General features: G+C 39.5%; 1 protein-coding gene and 4 pseudogenes across 3 annotated transcripts in view; 1 reads left to right on the top strand and 4 right to left on the bottom strand.

Annotated features, from left to right (window-relative positions):
• LOC146488478 (uncharacterized) overlaps positions 1–23,087 on the bottom strand; it is a 247,934-nt pseudogene that overhangs the window by 222,576 nt on the left and 2,271 nt on the right. Inside the window, exons 2-3 of the transcript XR_014865880.1 lie at positions 14,518–14,752; positions 14,206–14,320 (exon numbers count right to left, since the gene is read on the bottom strand). The product of XR_014865880.1 is annotated as an uncharacterized LOC146488478 (transcript). The remainder of the gene's footprint in view (positions 1–14,205; positions 14,321–14,517; positions 14,753–23,087) is intronic.
• LOC146488482 (uncharacterized) lies at positions 114–928 on the top strand (annotated as a pseudogene).
• LOC146488481 (uncharacterized) lies at positions 1,907–3,809 on the bottom strand (annotated as a pseudogene). The gene is made up of 4 exons (XR_014866025.1): positions 3,700–3,809; positions 3,494–3,548; positions 2,787–3,063; positions 1,907–2,609 (listed from the first exon to the last, which is right to left on the bottom strand). The product of XR_014866025.1 is annotated as an uncharacterized LOC146488481 (transcript).
• Positions 4,970–8,370, bottom strand: LOC146488480 (uncharacterized; annotated as a pseudogene).
• On the bottom strand, positions 9,803–12,699 carry LOC146488479 (uncharacterized). The gene is made up of 2 exons (XM_085117979.1): positions 10,429–12,699; positions 9,803–10,379 (listed from the first exon to the last, which is right to left on the bottom strand). The coding sequence occupies exon 1, from the start codon at positions 11,302–11,304 to the stop codon at positions 10,831–10,833; it is 474 nt and encodes a 157-aa protein (XP_084974105.1). The 5' UTR covers positions 11,305–12,699; the 3' UTR covers positions 9,803–10,379; positions 10,429–10,830.

Genomic DNA, 23,087 nt, shown 5'->3' with positions numbered 1-23,087 from the left:
GACAATGACTTCAGTTCCTGGCCTTGGCTGAAGTGGATTCCCTGGTTTTGGATCCTTGACTGGCATTACTCAGTGCTGTAGCAGGTGGTTCAGTCGGGTAATCCAACACTAGGGACCTTTTGCACCGACGCCGAGAAAGTGGACGAGGTCTTGTTTAACCGAGTGGGTCCTGGAACGAGACGGTGGTTCACGGCGGGAAACATAAACATTTAGCAGACCGCGCCGGCTACGGCTATGAGGACGAGTCTCTTCCAGTTGAAGTCGACAGAGAAAATGTCCTTTAAGGAATTTCGTGATGTTTCTGTTTCAGATGAAGAATTTTTATTGCTTTACGATACTTTCAGTTCAAAAAATCCAGACTTCCCTCATGAAAACTACGAACCACTCGATCTGGATTCTATGAACTCCGCCGAATGCAAAGCAGAGTTTCGTGTCGAGAAGCAAGACCTCCCTCGCCTTGTTGCAGCACTCCAACTACCACCGGTGTTTAAATGCGAGCACAGGAGTATTTGCGATGACATAGAAGGCCCCATGTATGCTTCTCAAACGAGTTGCCTATCCATGCCGACTCACTGATATGATTCCGCGATTTGGCCGACCAGTTTCTGTCATAAGTTTGATCACAAATGATGTCATGGACTATATCTTTGACGTTCACAGCCACCTTCTAACTCAATGGAATCAAGATCTCCTGAATCCTGGGGCTTTACAACGTTATGCAGATGCCATATCAGGAAAAGGCGCCCCCCTCGACAATTGTTTTGGTTTTGTCTATGGGACAGTGCGACCCATTTCAAGACCTGATGAACATCAGAGAAGTGTTTATAATGGACATAAAAGGGTCCATGCCCTGAAATTCCAATCCCTGTCCCTACCAAATGGACTCATCGGAAACTTATATGGACTGGTTGGTGAGTTTTTAATTTGATTTTCTTTTTAATAGTAATAAAAATGAACTTCATTAAACACAAATCGATAACAAGATGTTCTAAATTACTATACAAGTTATACAAACTTTTCGGTGATGTCATTAATTCTTTCAAATTTCTTGACTTTAAAAAGAAGTTGAAGATCGGCCTAAGCAGTGTCGGCAAAATGTATGCTGTGTGCGCACTACTTCGTAATGCCATAACATGCCTTTATGGTAATAACACCAGCGATTACTTTGGTATTGAGCCCCCCACTCTGGAGCAATACTTTCAATAAAGTAAAATAGCTGAATTTATTTTGATGACACAGCTTTATTTTTCTGGACAAACAATAAAATTAATGTGATGGGGCATAAAATGTAGAATTGAGGGAAGGGGACATAACACATTGCAGGAACAAATGAAAAATCCCATAGCCTACGCTCTTCTACAAAGACTGGTCCTTTAACCCTTATTAGCCTATGCTTTTTTTATACTGAGGGTGGGCAGAAAGTACCTTACCCCCTCTAAAAAAAAAATCTTGGGAGAAGGGAAGAGACATTCAGGGGCAGATCATGGTCCCCAGGGGGGAATGAATTGGGTGGCTAACCCCCCCCCCCCCCTTTGATTAACCAGAAAAATGAAAATAAACACATTAAAATAGAAAATAAGGACAATGACACTGAGTAAGGTGTAAAAATTGTTGATATTTGAAGCTAAAATAACAAACCTAACATATTTGCTAACATCCAACATGCTCCCCTTAAAAAACTTTGGGTTAAAATAAAAATAATAATAAACAATATATTTGTAAACAGACACCCCCTTTGAAAATACTGAATCTTTCCTGGCATGATCTTCAAAACTTGTTAAATTTTTGAGGGAAAGGCAGATAAAACACAAATATAGATTTTGGTCAGACCTGTAGGAAAAATTGGGTTGCCATAAAAATCACGTTACACTTACAATTATAACAAAATATGAATATTAAATTTAACTTATCTTTCAGTTCTTAACTCGGCACCCCTATGGGTGAAAGGGTTCACTTAAGTTTTCTTAAGCTTCAACTATATATTTTTAATCAATGTTAATTTTAAAAATCGAACAGTAAATAAAATGTCAACCACAACATGGTCCCAAAGGGCTAAAGTGTGCAAATGTTTTTCTTAACCTTCCTCTTATGAAGACTTGGGCAAGACTCTTTCCAGTAAACCCATGAGTATCTGGCTCTGCTGTTGTTGCTGCTGCAAAAAAAGCATTTGGAAGTTTTGCATCTGCTGTTCCTGTCTCTGCTGCTGTTCAGTCATGACCTTTAACACATCCTGGTATTGTTGCTGGCTGTGTCTCTGCTGATCCATCAGCATCTGTTGCTCGGCAGCTTTATTTTCTTGCTCTTTCTTCTTCATTTCCATTTCTTCCTTCCTGCTCTCCTTTCCTGCTCAATTTTTTCTTTCAGAATTTGCACAGCTTTAGTGGTGCTTTTTCTGCTTTTTGGTGAGTAACATGATCAGGGCCTGCATCAGCATTCCTCTTTTTGCTTTGCCCCAGGCGCTCCATGGCCTTCAGTCTACTCTCTTCTGCTGAAGCTTTCTCACTTTCATTCTTCTTGGTAAGAGTATTTGAATTTTCTTTCCTTTCCATATCAGCCGCTTGCTCTTTTTCGATGATCTCAGACAATGCCTTCTCTAATTCAGTTTCATCCTCACATTCGAGAAAGATGATAGATAGGTACTTTAATAATCAATACATGGCAGCCCGAAGGCTGAATTGCGTATTTACAATTAATAAAATCGATAAAAAGTACGGATAAAACTAGGTACAATAAATAAAGATATAAAAAATATGATAAAAAGGGAAACTAAGAATCTATATATATACATTATCAATACAGGATCTAATAAATTCAATCCCAGAACCTTGCTCCTCCTTTCTCATCTTTTCTTTCTATTTGCTGACCAAAAGAGTGAGTCTGTCCCTGACAGAGCGCTTGCTGACTTTGAATTTGGGATAGCTTGTGCCATTTAAATCTAGTGCTACTTCACCCCAGATATCTCCTCTTTGTTTACTTTGCTTAGGAAACTTCCATGGTTCCAAGACAAGGACTTCTCTGCAAAGCATAAGATCGTGCTCTTCTGACCATTTCATGGCATAATTTCTGAAAATAAATACAAATTTTCATTAAGTAACGAATTATTTTTACAATCAGTGTTCATATGACTTAAGCTGTATGGCAAGTAAAATTAATTTAATCTTAAGGCCTGAAGTATATAAACTAAGTTTTCAGAGCTGTAATTTATAAATAAAGTTTTGTTAATTTTTTTCCTCCGGCTAAAATTAAAACAGGGTAAAACTTGTAACACGTTTTGGCAATCTTTGAATATAAAATTGCCCTCTACGACAATTTAGGGACTTTTTTCAGTATCAATAACAACTTAGTGAGCCATTAAACGATTCAGAATGACCTTAAGTCGATCCGTAACCGCAAATTTAAACGGGCAAATTGAAATTTTCAAAGACATAATGAAATGTAGTTGAAAGCATGCGACGTATATGTCAAAAAACACCTATAAGGTTTATGTACGAACCCTGTACTCTTAGTATCATCATCCGCCATCACAGCTGTGAAGCTCAAAGCTCTTCCTGCAGGTGAAAAGAAAGTAAGAAACCAAGATTATTTCTTCACGGTCCGATCAAATAACTCACGGTATCTATCTTGTCCACTAACCGACACTTTAGATTGAAAAAATCCCCAAGATAAGTCAGCAAAAGTTAGTTAAAATATAAAACATACCTTCGTTCAACTCTGTACGCCAAATGGCGGCAAACGGCGTCCTGAACGAGGTGTGGACGACGAGTTCTGCACGATTGAGCATGCGTAGTAGCATCAAAGTTCATTTTCTCAACTTCCGGTCGGTGACGTTCGCGTCCTCGTTGTCGGTGCTAAAGGTCCGTACTGATTCGGGTAGTGCGCAAGAGGAGGGTGGTGAGGAATGGCATTCCTTCGTCTGTGTAGGTGGAACCTTGTTAGTGCCCTGTGGCCGCAAATGCTCTCTTGTTCCCTGGTAAAGTTTGCCGTTCTTTTTGACAATATATGTTCTCGGCTCTCGGTTAGGATGTGGGTGGCTGAATATCTTGCCTAGTTCCCAAATATGCTTGTGCGAGTTCCATGTATACACTGTTTCTGAGGTGTCAAGAACTTGTTTGTCCCAGCTGGCCCTTCTGTTGTAGTAATCTGCTTACCTTGTTTGTTTTCGCAGGTTAGCTTCTTGGTGCTCTTCCTTGTTAGCATGTTTTGATTGGAGGGCAGACTTGTTGTTTGGTAGAAGTGACCTGGGTTTGCATCCATAAAGAAGCTCATAAGGCGATGGAAGTTGATCATCGAAAGGAGTTATTCTGTACATCCAGAGGACGGTGTCTGGACACTGCTTACTCTCTACTACTTTCTTCCAAAGGGACTTGCAAGTGCCAACACTCTTTTCTGCAATGCTGTTTGCCTGGTGGTGGTATGGTGAACTGAAGGTTAAAGTGATACCACTCTGCTCGCATTTCTTCTTAAACTCCTCGCTGACGTATTGGCTCCCAAAGTCAGCGGTTATCATGGACGGTAGACCATATTCGGCAAGAACGCTGGTAAAGTGATTGGAGATAGTTGCTGCAGACATGTCTTTCAGCGGTCTGATGACAGGGAACCTTGAGTAATAGTCAACGATAATCAGATACTTTGATCCGTTGAACTGGAAGATATCCGACCCAAGCTTTTACCATGGTCTTGTCGGTAAATCAGGCTGCATGGCTGGAAGTTTTGGTTGCGCTGGTTGGTTTTTGTTGCATAATTCACAGTTTTTAAAGTGTATGTTTAACAATGCTACCAGAGACCTGTTCAATAAGATGTCCATGAGTCCCTTTTTCAAAAGACTTATAAGTAACTGACTAACTAATCATGTTCATGTACACTAACAATAAATATATGTTATATGTTAATTAAATTAATAAGATCATTCACTTTTTCTACTGATGTTAGAAGCAAGACAATTTCTAGGTACGTGATTATAATGTTTTTTTACATTGCACTATACTGTGCTCCATTATTTTATGTGATGAATTCAATACTATACCCCCTTCAACATCTCCAGCTGCTTGGTTGCAGCAACTACAGCAAGATGTTCATTCTCTTTTTCTAATTTCTTCTTGTGACACTTGCACAATCTTTTAAACAATTCTGTCAACTCCTCTAGTTCCTGCTCCCAAGCTTTTTTTCTCAGCTCCACATCTTGCTTCACATCTTAAACAAGGGCATCGAGAGCAGTTTTAGTATTAACTTAAATGCACTTATTTGCACCACCCCCCACCCATTTAGAATTAATTTTAGCTCTTTTTTTATTATTTTTTTTGCATTTATTACATTACCACTATTACATGTACATTGGCACAAGATTCCCTACATACATGTATACATATTTCACCACATAAACAACTACATTCAAGTTATATTTGTAATTCAAGTAATTTGATTTGAACACTACATATAGCCAGAATAAGTGAAGTGTTTATAACACGCAATTCAAATTGCAAACCAGTAAATAAATATTGGGATTAAATAAAAAAAGGACGAGACGATAATTTATTGTTTCCAACAACACAGTTAGACAGAGAAATCCTTGAATGACAATTGAAGAAAAATGTTGAAAAAATGAGGATTAAATGTAACATGATCGAGTTTGTAATCTTTCTTAATTTGACAAGCCAACACAAAATTTGATTAACATGCTCAAGAATTATTTGTTATCACATAAGGACCTTTCAAGGATGAAGTGCAGTCGCTACATGTAAACAGCAGCACTACAGGCCTGTATAAAATTTTATAATTAGGGATATAATACCTACAATGATGTACCTGTACCATCAAGTTTTATTTGTTCAGTCGAGGTATTAAAATCCCGGGCAAACACACCTCCATTAGTAGCATCTGCAAAATACTAGATGTACATATTGAGTTAAGTATATAAAGCTGAAATCGGTTCATTAGAACATGTACAGTAAAGAATATAACAAGATGCCCCTGAATGGCAATTTGGGTGATGCTTAATGTGGCCTCATTTATTCCCATTGCGGAGATTTTTAAAACTATCCTATGTCCGCAATTGAAATGATTGGACACAAGTCAGTTTTCTTCAGAAAGACTGTGTGATATTTTATCATTGTGTTACTGGAAATCATACTGCAAATTACTTTCTGATAAGGTCATGACTCCACTGGGCGCTGGACAACAATGACAGATACAGATGAGGGGATCTGCCTCACGTTTACTATTGAAAAATAATCTATGTAGAAACGGTTTTTGTCTCGATCCAAATTAAAGGTGAAAACGTAATGATCAAAGTGTCTGTCATATAAAGCACAAGATATTCGTCTTAACAAATGCTTTCCCCTGTATTGTAGTTGTAGGTTCCCACTTAGCAATCTGACAACTCAGCAAAAAGCTCGGTTAAGAATCAAATTTTTAGCAGTGTTCAAATCAGTGAAGGCATCCTTCATCTTTTTCAGTGGAAGAGCATGGTGTACCACATCCTCAATATTTTAGAGAATCTCCAATTCAGTTGATCCTGTAGGTGTAAAAAGGGTATGATTCCACTGTATGGGGTATTTGAAAATATGGATTTATGTGGCTTATTTGTCATCAGTGAAACTAGAGAAGGCGGTCTGAATAACAATGCACAAAAGGATATCTGACTTAAATTGTATATTACACTCAGTGTCAAAAACTTGTACATGTGTTAATACAGGTAACTTAATATTCTGTATTAAGTTGATTAGTTAATTACAGTAACACAAAAGTTATGGTTGTTATCTTTAGTCATGAGATGAAACTACAAGGATACACACAAGCACCTCTGGGTCTTTAGGTCTCAGGAGAGTTGCATGAGATTTGTTTTTCAAGTCTCGACGCTCAAGCCAAATGAGCGCGAGAGATGACACATAATTATTTCATTACCTGTTATTAAGCCTCTTTATTTAGCTGGTCTGCTAGTGCCAGACTACCAGGATTAATACTGTACGTAAGATATATTAAAGTAAACTTTAAGCTGTCATGAGAAGTGATTTACATGCCTTTTTGGTAACTTACACCTGTATATGTAGGCTATACAACCTCAACTGTGACATGTATTATGCTTTTAATTGACTAAATGAACTTGCCTGACATTGAACTGACATGAATGTTACGCTTGGACACAGCTGACTCCTGATCAGCCTTTTTTGTTTTCAAAGTGATCCGATCCCCATGAAAGGATTCAGGCCCATAGCCCTTTAGGGCATCATTTGCCTCTCGGGGACAGTCCACCTGATAGGCCACGCGACCTATGGATCAAAGGAGCTGTTCTGTGTTTTTCATCTCCATGTGAAGAGCACAGAGTTGAATGCTGCTCAGTTCTTCATCAAGCAGACACAACAAGTCATCCCGAATTCCACTTGACCTATTGACACACAGTAAAACATTAACTACTCAACTTATCAATGAAATAATTATATGATGCTAGTGGTAAACATTCAAATACATACTGTACTGTGTTTTGGCATCACTGCCTGTGCTATCGATTAACCTTCAGCTACATGTATGAAGAGAAGGTATAAAGTCCAAGGAAGGTGTTTTAAATGTATTCTGTATTTACAATGATGCTCCTTCCTAGAAGTTCAAAAAAAACACATACATATTTCACAGTAACATCAAATACAAAAGAAATATTTTACCCCCATGGAAAAATAAATAAATATTAAATAAAAGCTACTTAAAAGTCTACTTTGAAAGTCTACATTAAGCAGTAAAAAAGCCATGTTTATGCCCATATTTTAGGTAGGATCTACCCAGAATTAAAAGCCCTTGTAGAGATGTTCATGACTGTATTATTACACAACAAACCAAACAGCCATCCAAAATAGACATAAAGTACATGTAATGGAATAACTATAGGCACAATTTTCCACAAACTGACTGTTTGGAAAAATGTACATGTATACACTGTCAGGCTAGATTGGCTTATCAAGTATATTACACCTAAATATAAATTATATACTGCACCTTCCAATGTTTGCCTTGCTTTGCAAACAGTCCAAGCAACTTCCGTCTGCTGCTACATCATGGCAAGTACAGCCCTGGTAAAATTTACCTTCAGTTAGTAACTGAGTAACTAGTTGACATTCAAATGCCTTGCAATATTACATATTAATATTAAATGCTTAAATCATAATTTACAGTTTTGTGGTTCAATCTCAAGTCTAGCAACACTAGAATTATTAATGTGGACATCTTCTAATTTTGTAATAAATGATTTTCCACAAAACATTTACACACGAGTATCAGTGGAATATTTACCCTTCCAGGACCCTCATGATAATACCAGGAACATGGTGGGTACTGGGTGATTTTAATTTCACTGAATCCTCTTTTATCCTCATTGCCTATCATTCAATAATATACAAACGACTGAGGAGTAAGTGCCTGTATAGCAGCCATTTATAAGAAGGAAGAGAATGAAAGTGAAAAGGCGCTGAGTAAAAAGAAAAGGTACATCTATTCTTTCATGTACGACCCTCTTTTGTCTGTCTGTGAATGCCAATTAGCTAATTTGAAATGATGTAAGTGACAAAATCACAGTCAAAAAAGTTTCCAGAAGTTTTCACATCTCTTTCCTGCTTATTAATATATAATTACGTTGATTCTGTGTATTTTGTCCAACAACTACAGATTTATTTATTTGAGATCTTCTACAGTTGAATGCTCCTACTTATCACTTGTAAAAAAAATACCTGCTTATGAGCAGGTGTGAAGTTCAATCCATTATACCATGGTCTCAGCTAGATATTTTTTTTAACTAGATAGGAATGCTTAAAAAGCTAAGGAATAAACTCTTACCTACAAATTGCACATGATAATGTTTGCCATCAATGACAATCCTGTTCTCGCTCAGTAACTTTTTTTATGATTAATGTCTTTCGGTAGAATCTTGACGTTTTCCCTTCATGAAAAATAATATTTATTCATCGATCATCAACAAAATAATAAACAACAACAACAAACAAATTAAGTAACAAATGTTTGGTTTCTCAACAGAGTTGACAAATGCAGTTAAGTTGGCCAATGTAAATGAAGAGATTCTAGTACTGACATTTTTAGCATTAGCCCTCACTCCGGCATGCTCTTTACGGTGGCCAAATTATCTTCAGTTATCAACTCTGTTGATAAAACCAAACATTATTTGTTTCTACTACCCATCGACGTATACGTAGCACCAACGTTTCTTTAGAAACCAACCCCTCATGATTTCCACCATTTATTTTATTAAAACAACTAACAAAGGAAAGCCTTGCAAATTTGGTGTCAAAAAGGCAAGTACATGTAGTTCTGAGGAAAACGTAGGAAAATTGTTCCCCTTTATTTTGTTGGAATAATTTCGTGAAAGGTTCACTGTAAAAGGCTGCTCAATTTGTTTTCCTAAAGCCTGCTGAAGTTATATTAACTGCAGCCTAAGTGCAACTAACTAGCACTTGTTGAGTTTGCGGCCTTAAAATAATAATAAAAGCAGAAACACTCCTCAAAGAAAATATAACAAGGTTACCTGTAAGGGGACAACATCCAGATTTTTACAATGAACTGTATAAAACTTGCATTTTGATTGGTATAGCAGAGTTTGTGATTAGAGTATAGACTCACAAATGACCTCATCAAGTGGTGGACCAGCACTTCTGACTGGTCAACAAAGTTTTGCGAACTATTTTAGCGGGTAGTGGACAAAAAAATTTTCACAAGAAACGAAAACTGTCCGATGAAAAATTGGACAAAGACCATTGAGGAAGACCTCAACCAGGTTAAAAAAAGCTAGAACGTAATTGTTGTAGCATCAAAAGGAAGGAAATGTTTGCTGAAATTTGTCACCGATAGAAATCCGGCAAAAGCAAGTAATCCCTCACAAATTGCAGTGAAGTGACTGACATGATGTACAATTTTGGGGTCAGGATTTCCTTCTGAAATGAAGGTTAGCTTTGAAAATATTGTTAGCGAAATTATTTTGGATTATACTTATTTAGAGGATCACCATTGCATGTGTGTAGTAGTTTGAAAGTTTGCTGCAAACAGATTTTGACTCACCTCTGTCAATGCAATGCTCGCTCATGAAATGTGTTGAAATGCACAAAGGACATCAAAATGTGGTAAGAACATCAGTCACGCTACTCGCCTGCTGCTGGTAGCCTACTTCTTTGATCTCACCATGTTTTGACGTCATCTGTACATTATCAGAGTATACACGCCAGCTTAATGGAGTCTATTTGTTAAATACAGTCGAACCTCCCGCAAGCGACCACCCAAAATGTCAAGGATATGTGGTCCCTTACGGGAGGTGGTCGCTTACCAGAGGTAACACCACAGGGGGTCTAATTTTCGGGTAATTTACATATGGTAATTGCGGAGACCTAACCCTTTTGCCAGTGCTTATCTCAACCCATGGTAATAACTTTTCTTAGCTACAAGTATGTTAAGACTTTTCCAAAATTATTCTAGGCAAAACATCTTAGGGTCTATGGTGATTATTGTTTGTGTTTCACAAATTACCGATTGAGACAATTCTTGGAACAAAGCTTGACTCTTTTATTAGTCCAGGTGGCTCTGTCTTAATTTTTCAGAGAACGTAGCATAAGCAAAAGTTACAAGCGTTAGAACACCAGCAGGCCTGTAGGTTGCAAAACAATTCCACACTTCATGATTGTCAGTTGCATTGCGTTTTTTGACGAACAAGAACAGTAGTCCTGAATACTGTATCTATAGAACAGTTTTACGAATGACCAATTAATGTCTACCAAAATTGAAACAAAAGCACAAATACATGTTGTATAAGCTATACAGTGACTTATTTTAGGTTCAAATTGTCCTTTACATTTTGACAATGAAAGAGTCAAGAGATGACTGCTTGCGTGACTTACGCTGCAAATCACATAGCAGGTCGTGAGCCTGTCCAATCACCAACGATAATTGCTCCTCACCCCTCCAGTCAGCAAATTCTACTAACTGCTTGGCGAGCCGCAAGCCATCCTTGACCAAGTCCACCTCAGGACGACTAAGAGGTCGGTCCATGTCTTCACTGTCACCCTCGTCATCAATTTGCATTGTTTCGATTGATTTGTGACTTTCGATTATTTCTGTCCGAAGATTCCTCCGCCAGTTTAGATCACCGGTATCAACAAAGGGCTCATGCGAGAGAGCTTTGCAGTCAGCATCAGTGACGTATGTAGCAGCATCAACGTTTGTCTCCCCAGATACTTTCGCAACCAGCTCGTTTAAGTCCAAGAGCTCTTCTCCAGCAAATGGATCATCATCTTCCTCTGCGTGGTTCTCCTCGGGGTGCATGCCAACGTGTTTAAACACTTAATAATCACTTCTGGCTTGACTTCTTCCCAGGTACTCATCATCCACCTCATGGTTATCAACAAATTGACTGATTTGATGATGTCACTTGCACACTGCTTGACATCAATTTGGCTGGCAATGTACCGAAGAAGCTTCCGGCTGTACACTTTCCATGTCTTGATGCTGCCTGCATCAAGTGGCTAGGTACGCGAAGTTGTGTTCTTTGGAAGAAATTCCACTTGAATATTTGAAAACATACCCTTCAGCTTCGTGGGATGGCATGGTGCATTGTCAAGAAAGATAAGGATATTTCTACCCTCACGCTTCATACGAGTGTTGAGTTTTGTAAGGATGTCAATCATAATTTCAGTGCGCATCCATGCCTTATCGTTACTGAAATAGTGAGAACCACAGGGACGGGAGGTGTCTTAACTTCGAAAAGCAGCGTGGCTTTTTACTTTTACTGATCAAAACTGGGCTTCTTTACCACCAGCTGCATTCACAAAGAAAGCAATTGTAACTCGCTGCATAGAGTTTTTCCCACCTCTAAAACGCTTCCCCCTCTCTCCGATAAGGATTTTTCAGCCAGGGCCTTACAGAAAGACCCAGTTTCATCCTGGTTCCACACGTCCTGTGGTGTGTAGCCTCAGGTGATTTCTTTAACCCTTTCGTGCCAGCTTTCAACTGTCTTGGCACTCAAGTCTCCCTCTTCTCCAGCAATACTCATTTCAGTGATGTTGTGCCTTCTTTTCCATTTTTGCAACCAACCATTTGTACCTTTGAAGTTTTCTTCGCCAAGGCTTTCAGCAATTAGTTTTCCTTCTTCAATCTGGAGGGGTCCACTGACGGGAATGTTGGACTCGCGTCCTCTTACGTTCCACTCCCATAACAGCTGATTGACGTTCCTGAACTTCTCATTGTTTGATCTCTTTTGCGTTGATGAGCTCTCATAAGAATTCCACTCTGACATGATTTTTTGTTTGTGCCTTGGTAATTTGTGTCCCGCCACATCCAAATCTATCCGCTAACTTTCTGGTACTTATCCCTCCTGTGCCAGACAGCTGAATAACCTCAATCTTCTCCCTCAGTGTTACGCACTTTCTACCTGCAGTTGGTTCTTTCGACAATGTTGAGGGAACCTTGGCATTGCGTGACACTGCAGGGGACTTGGTTTCCTTAGCGAGCGTTTTTTTAGTTGAACCCAGACCACCAAGGTTGTCTGACCCTTGATGATGTTCGGAGCACAGCAAACAGAAGGCATTAGAGATTTCCATCTTGCACCCGGGTGTTTCCTCGTCAGCAGGAACAGAGCATTTGGCAGATTTGTTGCACATGGCTTTGTTGCAGCTCAAGCAAATGTAATTTGTCTGTCAGTTCACACACAAAGCCATTTTGTTTGGCCTTCCAGTTGTCAGCAATTGGAAGTCTTGTTGAAGCAAGATAACCCGTTAAGAAATGAGAAAACCATACGTAGATATCAGTAGATACTGAACTCCCTCCAAAAGGACGAGCCAACAAAATAAATTCCACGGTACATAGGAGTTCTGTTAATAACAAAGCGAGAATCACCTGGCAACACGTTTTGACAGCGGAAATTAGTGATGTGAGTGCGAACGCTACACTTCTTGATTGCCATAGTGAACATGGAGAAGTTTACATTCGCCTCCTTCAGAGTTAAGTAATTTATTCGTGGGTATCATGTGTACAGAGAGGACTGGGAACCCGAGCTTAATGAGGAACAAGAACTAAAACGTGAACCTCAAAACAAAGTAGATCCTTATGCTGTGGCGGTTGTGCGACCTTTGACCAGACCATCAAAACATAACGACCCAGGTCAAGTTCCTTGTCCTACTGCACAAGATCAGCTGAATACAGTACAGACAAACAAGGCGTCGTTGGACACATTCCTCTGCGGATGGCTTCTTGTGTCAGCAAATTTCTGAAGAGAAGGACTAACAAAGGCAAAGTGGTGGTGACTGGGAAACGTGCCAATAGGGGAGCGGGATATGGACTTGAAATCCCATGTGAATACATTTTTTTGGCCACAATGAAACATCGATACCTTGGCTGAGATCAAAGATCGAAAGCCTTGGATATAAGTTGGACTGAAGACGATGTACATGTATTTTACATTTTGTTGTGGACCCTCCATGTGATTTAGACTACCTGATATGGGAGCAAACAGTAAACGGCATTTTTGCAATGTACATTTCAAGCGTAAAACAGACAAGTTTTGCGTTTGTTTGTTTGTTTGTTTGTTTGTTACACAATCCAGTTGACGTTCTTTTATACAGCTTCGCCACAATTTTTCTGTTGAGTAATACAAGGTTGATAGAGTCATGCATGTACAAGATAAGAGAGTTTTTTCCTACAAGGGATTCAATCTGATTCAATTTCATTTCAATTTTAAGCTAAGCTATTTCGGGAGACACTTCCCGTAGCTCTGACTGTGAGATTTACGGCGTGCGCTCCATCGATGTGGCCAACATGTTTCAGGGACACACTTTTTAATTTCCGCCCATGAGATATTCAGCAGATTGTGTGTCAAGTGGTCGCCTTCGGGAGGTTAAGAACAATCGAAATTCTCAAAAAATCATATCTAAAAGTGGTCGCCTACAATAGGTTCCGTATATAGTGATTTGACTTGAAAACTTTTGGTATTTTGGAAAAGTGGTTGCTTACGAGAGGTTGTCGTAAGAGGAGGTTCGACTGTAGTCAACAAACCATAAACATGCAAACATTAAAAACTTCTCTTTATGGCAAATGCTAAATTTTGCAAGGTTTATCTTTCACTAACAAAAACAATAATTGAAAATGGGCAGTTTTCCACTAGCATGTAACACGCTTGTTTTAATTTTGACCAATGCAATATAACAATATTAATAGCAGTAGATTACATACCTGTTCTCCTTACAATTTGCTATCACCAAAGGGTAGACAGACTTTGCACTCTGATTTGAGGACAAAGGACATACACTGGGGACAACACCAATTACATGTAGCAGTTGATCTCGACCTGAATATTACAAAGAAAAAATTCTTGATATTTGCAAATACTAGTGGTAAATAATCATAAACTATTTATTCTACTCTGTCATAGTGTGTCACGTAAGCTTTCTCTGAAAGTCAATAAAATTAATTATTGAAATTGTTAAAAAGGAGTCATAGTCTTTGTAAATATTAGCAGACAGCACACGTGAAGTGATTCCTTACCCCAAAAGGGTCTTCCGTCGATTTTGATCACAAGTTTGATCACAGGAGAAGACAACTGGTGAAGTCTTTGCTCCCTGGTGATCAGTTCCACGACTGGAGCAAATTTCACGCAATACCCTTGAATGAGAAGAGAGACTTTTTGAACTCCCATCAGCTGTTTACACACTCCAAACACCATTCTCTTAACGGCCTTGATTTCATTGGTGTTTAACAATACAGGAATGTCAGAGGATTTCTGAAAGATAAAAATTAACTTGATCTGAGATTAAAATTTGTCATTAATTTCGATCAACGAAAAAAAATAGGTAAGACAGCAATAGTCCATCATAACTACAAATAAGTCGAAATAATAGTGAAGTAGAGTTATGAGTATCTTTTAAAAGAAACATATTTCTTCGTAATCGTCCGTGATCCAGCGATCTCCGTGGTAAATGCGCCAAAATTAAAGCGTCAATGACGCCAGGCTACTACCGTGTAGCACGAAAATTTTGCGGATTGGCGGGAACAAATTTTTGCGGTTCAAGATGACTGAAATTTCTACTGAGAACTAATTTTTGCGATGCTCTGTTCAAGCAGCAGAACATTTGAGAGGAAGAAAGCTTTTAAAATATTTTCAACTTAAATTGTATGGTATGTTAAGACACAGTTCACTCCAATTCCCCCAGAGTAACGGAAAACAATAACAAATGAAAACAGAGATTCCTTTGTTTGCCGAGAGAGAAGTTTATTCGCGAAGCTAGCAAATCTAAAGTAACATACAAATCGCTGAATAAACCTCTCTGACCCGGGAGGGTGGGCAGGAAAAAAAATCGAATATACTTGTAAAGTAAATTACTATACACAAAGACAGTGATGTTACTTGCAATAATTACAAAGCCAACTAATACACGGTATCCTAAGTTATCAAGTTAAGTATATGGTTACTTGATACATTCGATAATTACAAAGATTGACGGTAGATAAATAACTGATAGCGTGAGGGGTCAATTAAGCATTTTGAGAGGATCCCAAAATAGGCCAATTCCCCCAGAGTAACGCAAAACAATAACAAATGAAAACATAGATTCCTTTGTTGGCTGAGAGAGAAGTTTATTCGCGAAGCTAGCAAATCTAAAGTAACATACAAATCGCTGAATAAACCTCTCTGACCCGCCAAAAACCAAACCCCCAAAGGAAGATCAAAAGAAAATAGCTTAAAACTTGACGCATACGATAGGCTAACTGCAGCTTGGCCGCCATGGACATCTCTAAATAAGACTTGTAAGTGTCAGGGACCCAGTCCCCATAAACTTGGATGATTTCCCCTGGAACACCTAAACGAAAAGCCCAAGAAGCGGCCCCCCGTCAAAATGAGTGACCCCGAAACGTGCGATAATCTGGAATACCTGCCCGACAAAGCAGGTCCCGAAAAAAGAAACAAATTGTGATTTTGTAACAGTAACTGTGTGACTGGCCTTTGTGGGGAGTAAAAAGGCGGGAGACTGAGGAGGGGTAGGTACAAGAGAACACATAAGCTCGTACATCTGCACTGGGCAGAGAGGGGACTGAGGCATACGCAGTTATGGTAACAAAAGACGCCTTTTCCCGAACTGAATAGTCTTTGTATGCTTAAATAAAACTACTAGACCTGTAGAAGTAGGTACAATGTCACGTCGACACAAATGCATGGAAGGTGGAAAAGACAAAACAGTGCTAGGAACTATGCTCAAAACTCTTGCTAGTAAATAAAAAGTACAAAGGAAAGCGGACATAAAAGTGACCTCCACTGGGTTTGTGAAATCTACTAACGATACTAACTGCAACAAAATATCTGGGGTGACTGGAGGCACCCTGTTAGGCACATGCTGCGCCAGACGGTTTAATCCCCTTAAGAGAATCATCAATTCATAACTTTTAATAACGGTAATGTCCTCGCCAGCTAAAAGATGGAGAAGTTTAACTCCACTACGATAATTCCGCACAGAAGCTGGTATCATGCTGCGGCTTAGAAACTGTCAATATAATGCAAGTGTCTCGAGGCTGGCGGGCATAGGAGTCAATTGAAAATAACTACAAAACAGGAAAAAGGCCTGCCATTGAGTCTGATGATTTTTGTGCGTTCCTGCAGCAAAGGACGCGCGACGAGTCTCCTGCAAACCCTGTCGGAGAACACGGAGATGGTGCTCTGCAAAAGAAAACAATTAAAGGGCGTCATCAAATTTGAAAATGTCTGTGACATATGCGAAAATCTTGACCTTGTAGACGCCTGGAGAATCTTAAATCCAGAAGCCAGAAGGTATACGTGGCGTCAATCAAGACCTGAGATTCATTGTAGACTCGATTTCTTCCTTGAAAGTCAAAGTCTTTTGGACATTGTCAGTTCAGCTGATATCCTTCCGGGCTTTAAAACAGACCATTCCTTGATTACAATAAATATCTCCTTACACTCAAACCCTAGGGGACGTGGGTTCTGGAAACTTAACACATCGCTCTTAGTCGGCGCTGATTACATCGACTTGATAAAACGGACCATCAGACAAACAAAACAAGAATAGGAAAACGATGAACCCTGCCCTTCTTTGGGACATGATTAAACTTAAAGTCCGAGAGAAATCTCTTAGCTTCGCAGCGGCCAAAAAACGTAACATTATACATAACGAACTCGAACTAGAAGAGCGAATCGCCTCACTGGAAAGAGAACTTGAAGATCTTCCAGCCAGCGCACCTCAGAAAACGAACTTAACAGAGCAACTTGAATCTTGCAAAAGTGAATTAGAGCAGATAATCCGATGGCGCACCCAAGGGGCAATTTTAAGGTGTAAAGCTAAATGGTACAACGAGGGCGAAAAAAGCACCAAATATTTTCTTAACCTTGAGAAAAGGCATTTTAGACTCAGCACAATAAGTCAGCTTAAAATTAGTGAACATGAATTTGTCACCTTAGATAAAGACATCCTTACTGAGTGCGAAACTTACTTTTCAGAGCTTTATTCGTCAGGCATAAACCAAAAACTACCAGAAAACAATTTTTTGAGCCCGAGAATGAAACTGTCCTGAACGACAATGAATCAGCAAGCTGTGAGGGCCTATTAACGGAAAAAGAGTGTCTAGAGGCTTTAAAAAACATGGAACCTGACAAAACTCCCGGAACGGATGGCCTCCCTGCTGATTTTTACAAAATATTTTGGAAAGACCTGTCCCCTTTTTTAATCAGTGCTTTTAACTATGCCTACGACTGAGGAATGCTCTCAATCACACAGAGACGAGGTATTATTAAACTTATACCAAAGAAAGATTCCGAATCATACTTTTTAAAAAATTGGCGCCCACTAACTCTTTTGAACTGTAACTATAAAATAGCTGCAAAAGCCATAGCAAACAAGATAAAGACTGTTATTCCAAGACTTATCAACAACTATCAAACTGGTTATCTTAAAGGAAGATTCATCGGAGAAAACATACGCCTGATAGATTGTATTATCAAGTATGCTTCAGAAAAAAATATACCAGGTCTACTACTTTTTATAGATTTCGAAAAGGCCTTCGACTCGCTGGAATGGCCTTTTATCGAGCGCACACTCCAATACTTTGGTTTTGGACCCTCTTTAATTCATTGGTTTAAGACTTTTTACAAAAACATTGAAAGCTGTGTTCTGAATAATGGGTGGTCAAGCAGTTTCTTTGAATTACAAAGAGGGGTTAGGCAAGGATGCCCTCTCTCTCCATATATCTTCATACTTTTGGCGGAGATCTTAGCCAAAGCAATAAGATCCAACGATAATATTAAAGGAATTTCTATTAACAATACAGAAATTAAAATAAGTCAGTATGCAGACGACACAACATTTATCCTTAATGGAACTAGAAATTCTTTATCTGCCACTCTTGATACACTTGAAAAGTTTGGCAGTGTGTCTGGTCTCAGACTTAACAACACTAAGACCGAAGCCTTATGGATTGGATCAATGGCGGGAAAGAATAAAAAACTCTTTCCTGAGAGAAATTTTAGATGGCCTGAAAATAAAATCAAAGTGCTTGGTGTTTGGATCTCTACTAATCACAATATCATGCTAAACCTAAACTTTCGAGAAAAAATGGACAAGATCAAAAACGTACTAAGCTGCTGGAAATATCGACGATTAACTCTACTTGGTAAAATCCTAGTTATCAAAAGCTTAGCCGCATCACAGCTTACGTATATCCTAGCTCCACTTGTAACAAACCACAGAATCATAAGTGAGATAAATGACCTTTTCTACAGTTTTCTCTGGAATAATAAAGGAGACAAGATCAAACGAAGCGTGATGATAAACGACTACGACAAAGGAGGTTTAAAAATGGTCGACATAACGCTGTTTAACAAGTCGCTTAAGACTAACTGGATTAAAAAATATCTTGATGGTTGTAATCATGGAAAATGGAAAGAGTTTTTCGAACTTGAACTTCGAAAATATGGCGGAAAATCAGTGTTCATTGGTAATCTAAATAAAAGTGATACTCGAAAGACAATAACGGTGCAAGACCCATTTGTACAGGAACTTTTGGAAATTTGGTCAGAAGTCAATTTCTGTAAACACATAAAAACGAAGCAACAATTCCTTGAGCAACGTATATGGCACAATTCGCTAATTAGGATTGAAGACAAACCGGCTTTCAATAAACAACTCTCTCTTCATGGAATTACCAAGATAGCTCATCTAATGAGGGACTCGCACAACTTTCTCTCTTTCGATGAGTTTATTAACACTCAAAAAATACAAGTAAAGCCACTGAAGTACTTTGGCCTTGTATCAGCCCTTCGTTACCATTACAATGCTCATTTTCCTAAGGAAACTGGTGACACAATAACACCCGACTCTTTCCTCCATACATTTCTTAAAAGTGACAAGGGTAACAGGTTAGTGTATAAGAAACTTCTTTCCACAAAAAGCACCTCAACAGTGAAAAGCCAACTGAAATGGAACAACAGTTTTCCCTCTGACGAAAATTGGACTCCTGATTGGAAAGCCGCTAGCAGCTAAGTGTACCAAAAGCACAAAACTCGTAAACTTCCAGTACAGGTTTCTTCACCGTATCCTACCCACAAACGTTTTTCTAACCAAAATTGGTATTAAAGAAGACCAGAATTGCTCTTTCTCTAGCAGCTCCTCAGAAAACCTAGCCCACCTATTTTGGCTCTGTCCAAAGGTCTCTCCTTTTTGGGATAATTTGGTTGAAAGGCTAGAGCGGTTTAAGTTAATACCAAGAAACTATTCAAAAGATGTGGCCATTTTTTTAGGTCTGAGGTCTGACAACTCCGTTTCCGCCCTTCAACTGAATTTGTGCTTTCTTTTAGCAAGGTACTTCATATGGTGTTTCAGGGTAAACAATAAGATCCCACTTTTAAAAAGCTTCCTTCTGGTCCTCAAATCACAATTTCACTTTGAGTCTTATAAATCAAGAGCAAATCAAAAGAAATGGGAGCCTCTCTTCCCTTTCCTCAATATTAATTAGAAATAAAAAAAAAATTTAGGGTCACACCTTTCTAAGCTTAGTCCCCATTCCCTAGTACATTGAGGTAGCTACCAAACTGTCCTTATTATTATTTGACGTGAATGTTATTATCCACCGCTGCCACCAAACTATGTAAAGAAAACGGCTGTAGAAAACTGTTTAGCTACTGATAATTTTTTTTTTGACTTTACTTTATTTTATTTGTCCTGTAAACGCCTCTTTTGTCTGTAAGGCTTTTGTTGTATGCGTCAATTTTGTTGGGTTTTGAAAATAAATAATACAGTTGCAAAAAAAAAAAAAATTAAATGTCCTGAGGAAGATGCACAGAAGTACAGTTAGCGAGAGACTGTTCCTGTAAGAGCTGGAGCAATAATAATCGGAAATATGCCAACTCGACAGGTGGTCCGCGGTACGATTAGCTTGAGAAGAGAGATGGACCACGTGCAATTCAAACTTACCCTGGGCTGACTGCAACCAGATTTCACGCAAACAGGTTGCCAGGACAATATCCCTAGTACGACCCGTGTTAATAACCGAAACCACAGCTTCATTATCGCAGAAAAGCTGAATGCGGCGACCGTGCCGACGTTGACCCCATAAACGCACAGCGACCATCACAGTAAGAAGTTCGAGATGATGAATCGCGGAACAAAATGAAGATACAAAACTTGGAAAAGGAGAATGAAAGTACTCGGTAGAAGACAACCCACCACACCCACTTAAACAGGCATCGGCGGCGAAAACTTTATCAGGTGCCGACCAGGGTGATGTGGGGATGACCGAGATGCCATTGTGAAGTGGAAGAAAAAGTTGCCACCAATGAATATCCTTCCGAAATTCAGCGGTTAAACAGACATGATGGGTGGGAGACTGAATCGAGCGAAGCAAATCGAGAATACATGAAACAAAGATCCGCCTTTGACGAACGAACTTAGCCACAAACATAAGTTTCCCTACTAGCGATTGCAAGGCAGTTTTTGTACAAGACTTGCGGATACGCCAACTCGCTAGTAAAGAAGTTATCTCCGCCACTCGGGAAGGGGGCACAGACATCGTCATATTTACAGTGTCAAATTGTACTCCGAGATAAGAGACTACCGTACCGGGTGGAATGGCTTTGGCGGATGATTCAGTCAATCCCATCTGAGACAAAAGGCACCCGAGAAAATCATACGAGTCCCGTGCGAGATCCTTGGGAGCCACCCCCATGAAATCATTTAAGTAGTTGAGGACGTCGAACCCGGATTGCGAACAAATAAAACAAATGGCGGACGTTATGCACTGACAAGCCTTTGCTGAGGAACGAAGACCCATCGGCAATACCGTGTCAAAGTACAAGAGATCCTCCCAACAATAGCCCAATAACGGATAATCAAAAGGGTCAACAGGAAATTGACGGTAAGACCGGCGAAGATCACGCTTGAAAATTTGACATCGGACACCGTGCTTGACCACGAACTCCGTGATATGATCGACTGTAGGATAGCACAAATGAAAAAGCTGCCTATCGTATTCGTCACAAGAAATTCCTGTATTGACGGACAAACTCGAAGGGGAACTTAAATCGAGAATGATTCTGCGTTTGTTATCATCACCCTTAGCGACAGAGTTCAAAGGAGAAAGTGCCATTTGACCAGTAGAAAACGGGATCTCGGAAAATGGACCAGCGATCGCTCCGATTGAGATCTCGTCTTGGAGATACTTCGACACAGCCGAAAGGATAATTCAATGCACCACGGTGAGTACGGTCGTGAGTTCGTGGAAAACCGCATGTGGCATAGTCATAATTCACGGGCCACCCATAGCGCAAATACTCGCAAATAATGTTATCATGATAATCAACTAACAGATCATCCCACATGTCAAGGCGTAAATGAGTAAAAATAGGGATACGGGCGACACTTGTAATTAGGTAATCCAGTGAACGCTACGGCTTCATGTAAGAAAACGAACTAATTAAGAGGGTCGGGGGAAACTAGTGTGAGACTGTTACTGGGACAAGGATCAGTAGAAAACACACAGTCATGATTGGAAATGTCAAAAGCATTATCTTCCAGAACAGACTGAACATTAACGTCCCACGGCGATTGATGATCCTCAGAAGAAGCAAAAACCACAGTGTCACACATAGTATTCTGATGATTGACATAATCAGGAACACTCACGGAGTCACGAGTTGTGTGGTTGTCATGAAAAGAAACGACAAAGTCACGATTGGAGATTCCATAAAATTGATCCCCGGGAATAACTGAAGGCAGCACAAAGTCACGATTTGTGTCGACACGAGTGTTCTGATGATTGTCACAAGCCGGAACACTCACAGAGTCAAGTGGAGGGTTGTTGTCATGAATGGAAACCGTAAAGTCACGATTTGAGGTTCCAGAAAATTGATCTCCAGACATAACAGAACTCGGCACAAAGTCACGATTTGTGGCAACACGGGTGTTCTGATGGTCATCATAATCAGGAACACTCACAGAATCATGAGATGCATTGTTGTCATGGAGAGAAACCGCAAATTGAAGATTTGGGATTCCAGAAAATTGCTCCCCGGAAAAAGGGAATGCGGCACAAAGTCACGAGTTGTTGCAGGAAAACACACATCCAGGGTAGCATTAACACGAGCATGATCTTCACATAAAGACACTCCAAAGTCACGTTGTGAAGAATCAAAAGGGGTATCCCCTCGAAAAGGGAACCCGCAGAGTCACGAAGTCCAGTGTTTGTCTCTCCGCAATCCGATGAGCTCGCAACATCAAAGAGGGAGATATCAACATTGATAATGTCAAAAACAGGAATAGTGTGAACCTGACAGTCACGAAAAGAATACTCACGAATCCCCGAATCAGTAAATGAGTGATCCAAAACTGCGGAATCCATAGCACGATAACTGTAATTACAACAGGATCCATCAATAGAAAATAAAGAGACGTCATTCTGAGAACCACACAAGTGGTAAACGGTGAAATCAAAAGGGGATTCCTGACAAAGATCATAAACCACAGAGTCATTATCCTGATCATTACACAGACAAGACGTGATTGTCTGCAAAAGGCCAAAGTTGGATGCGAGTAGTCAATGCAGAGAACTCAATGAAG

This window comes from Pavona decussata, unplaced genomic scaffold (assembly GCF_977016875.1).
Source record: "Pavona decussata unplaced genomic scaffold, jaPavDecu1.1 SCAFFOLD_9, whole genome shotgun sequence".
Taxonomy (NCBI): domain Eukaryota; kingdom Metazoa; phylum Cnidaria; class Anthozoa; order Scleractinia; family Agariciidae; genus Pavona; species Pavona decussata.
This window is presented reverse-complemented; position numbering and strand designations above follow the sequence as displayed.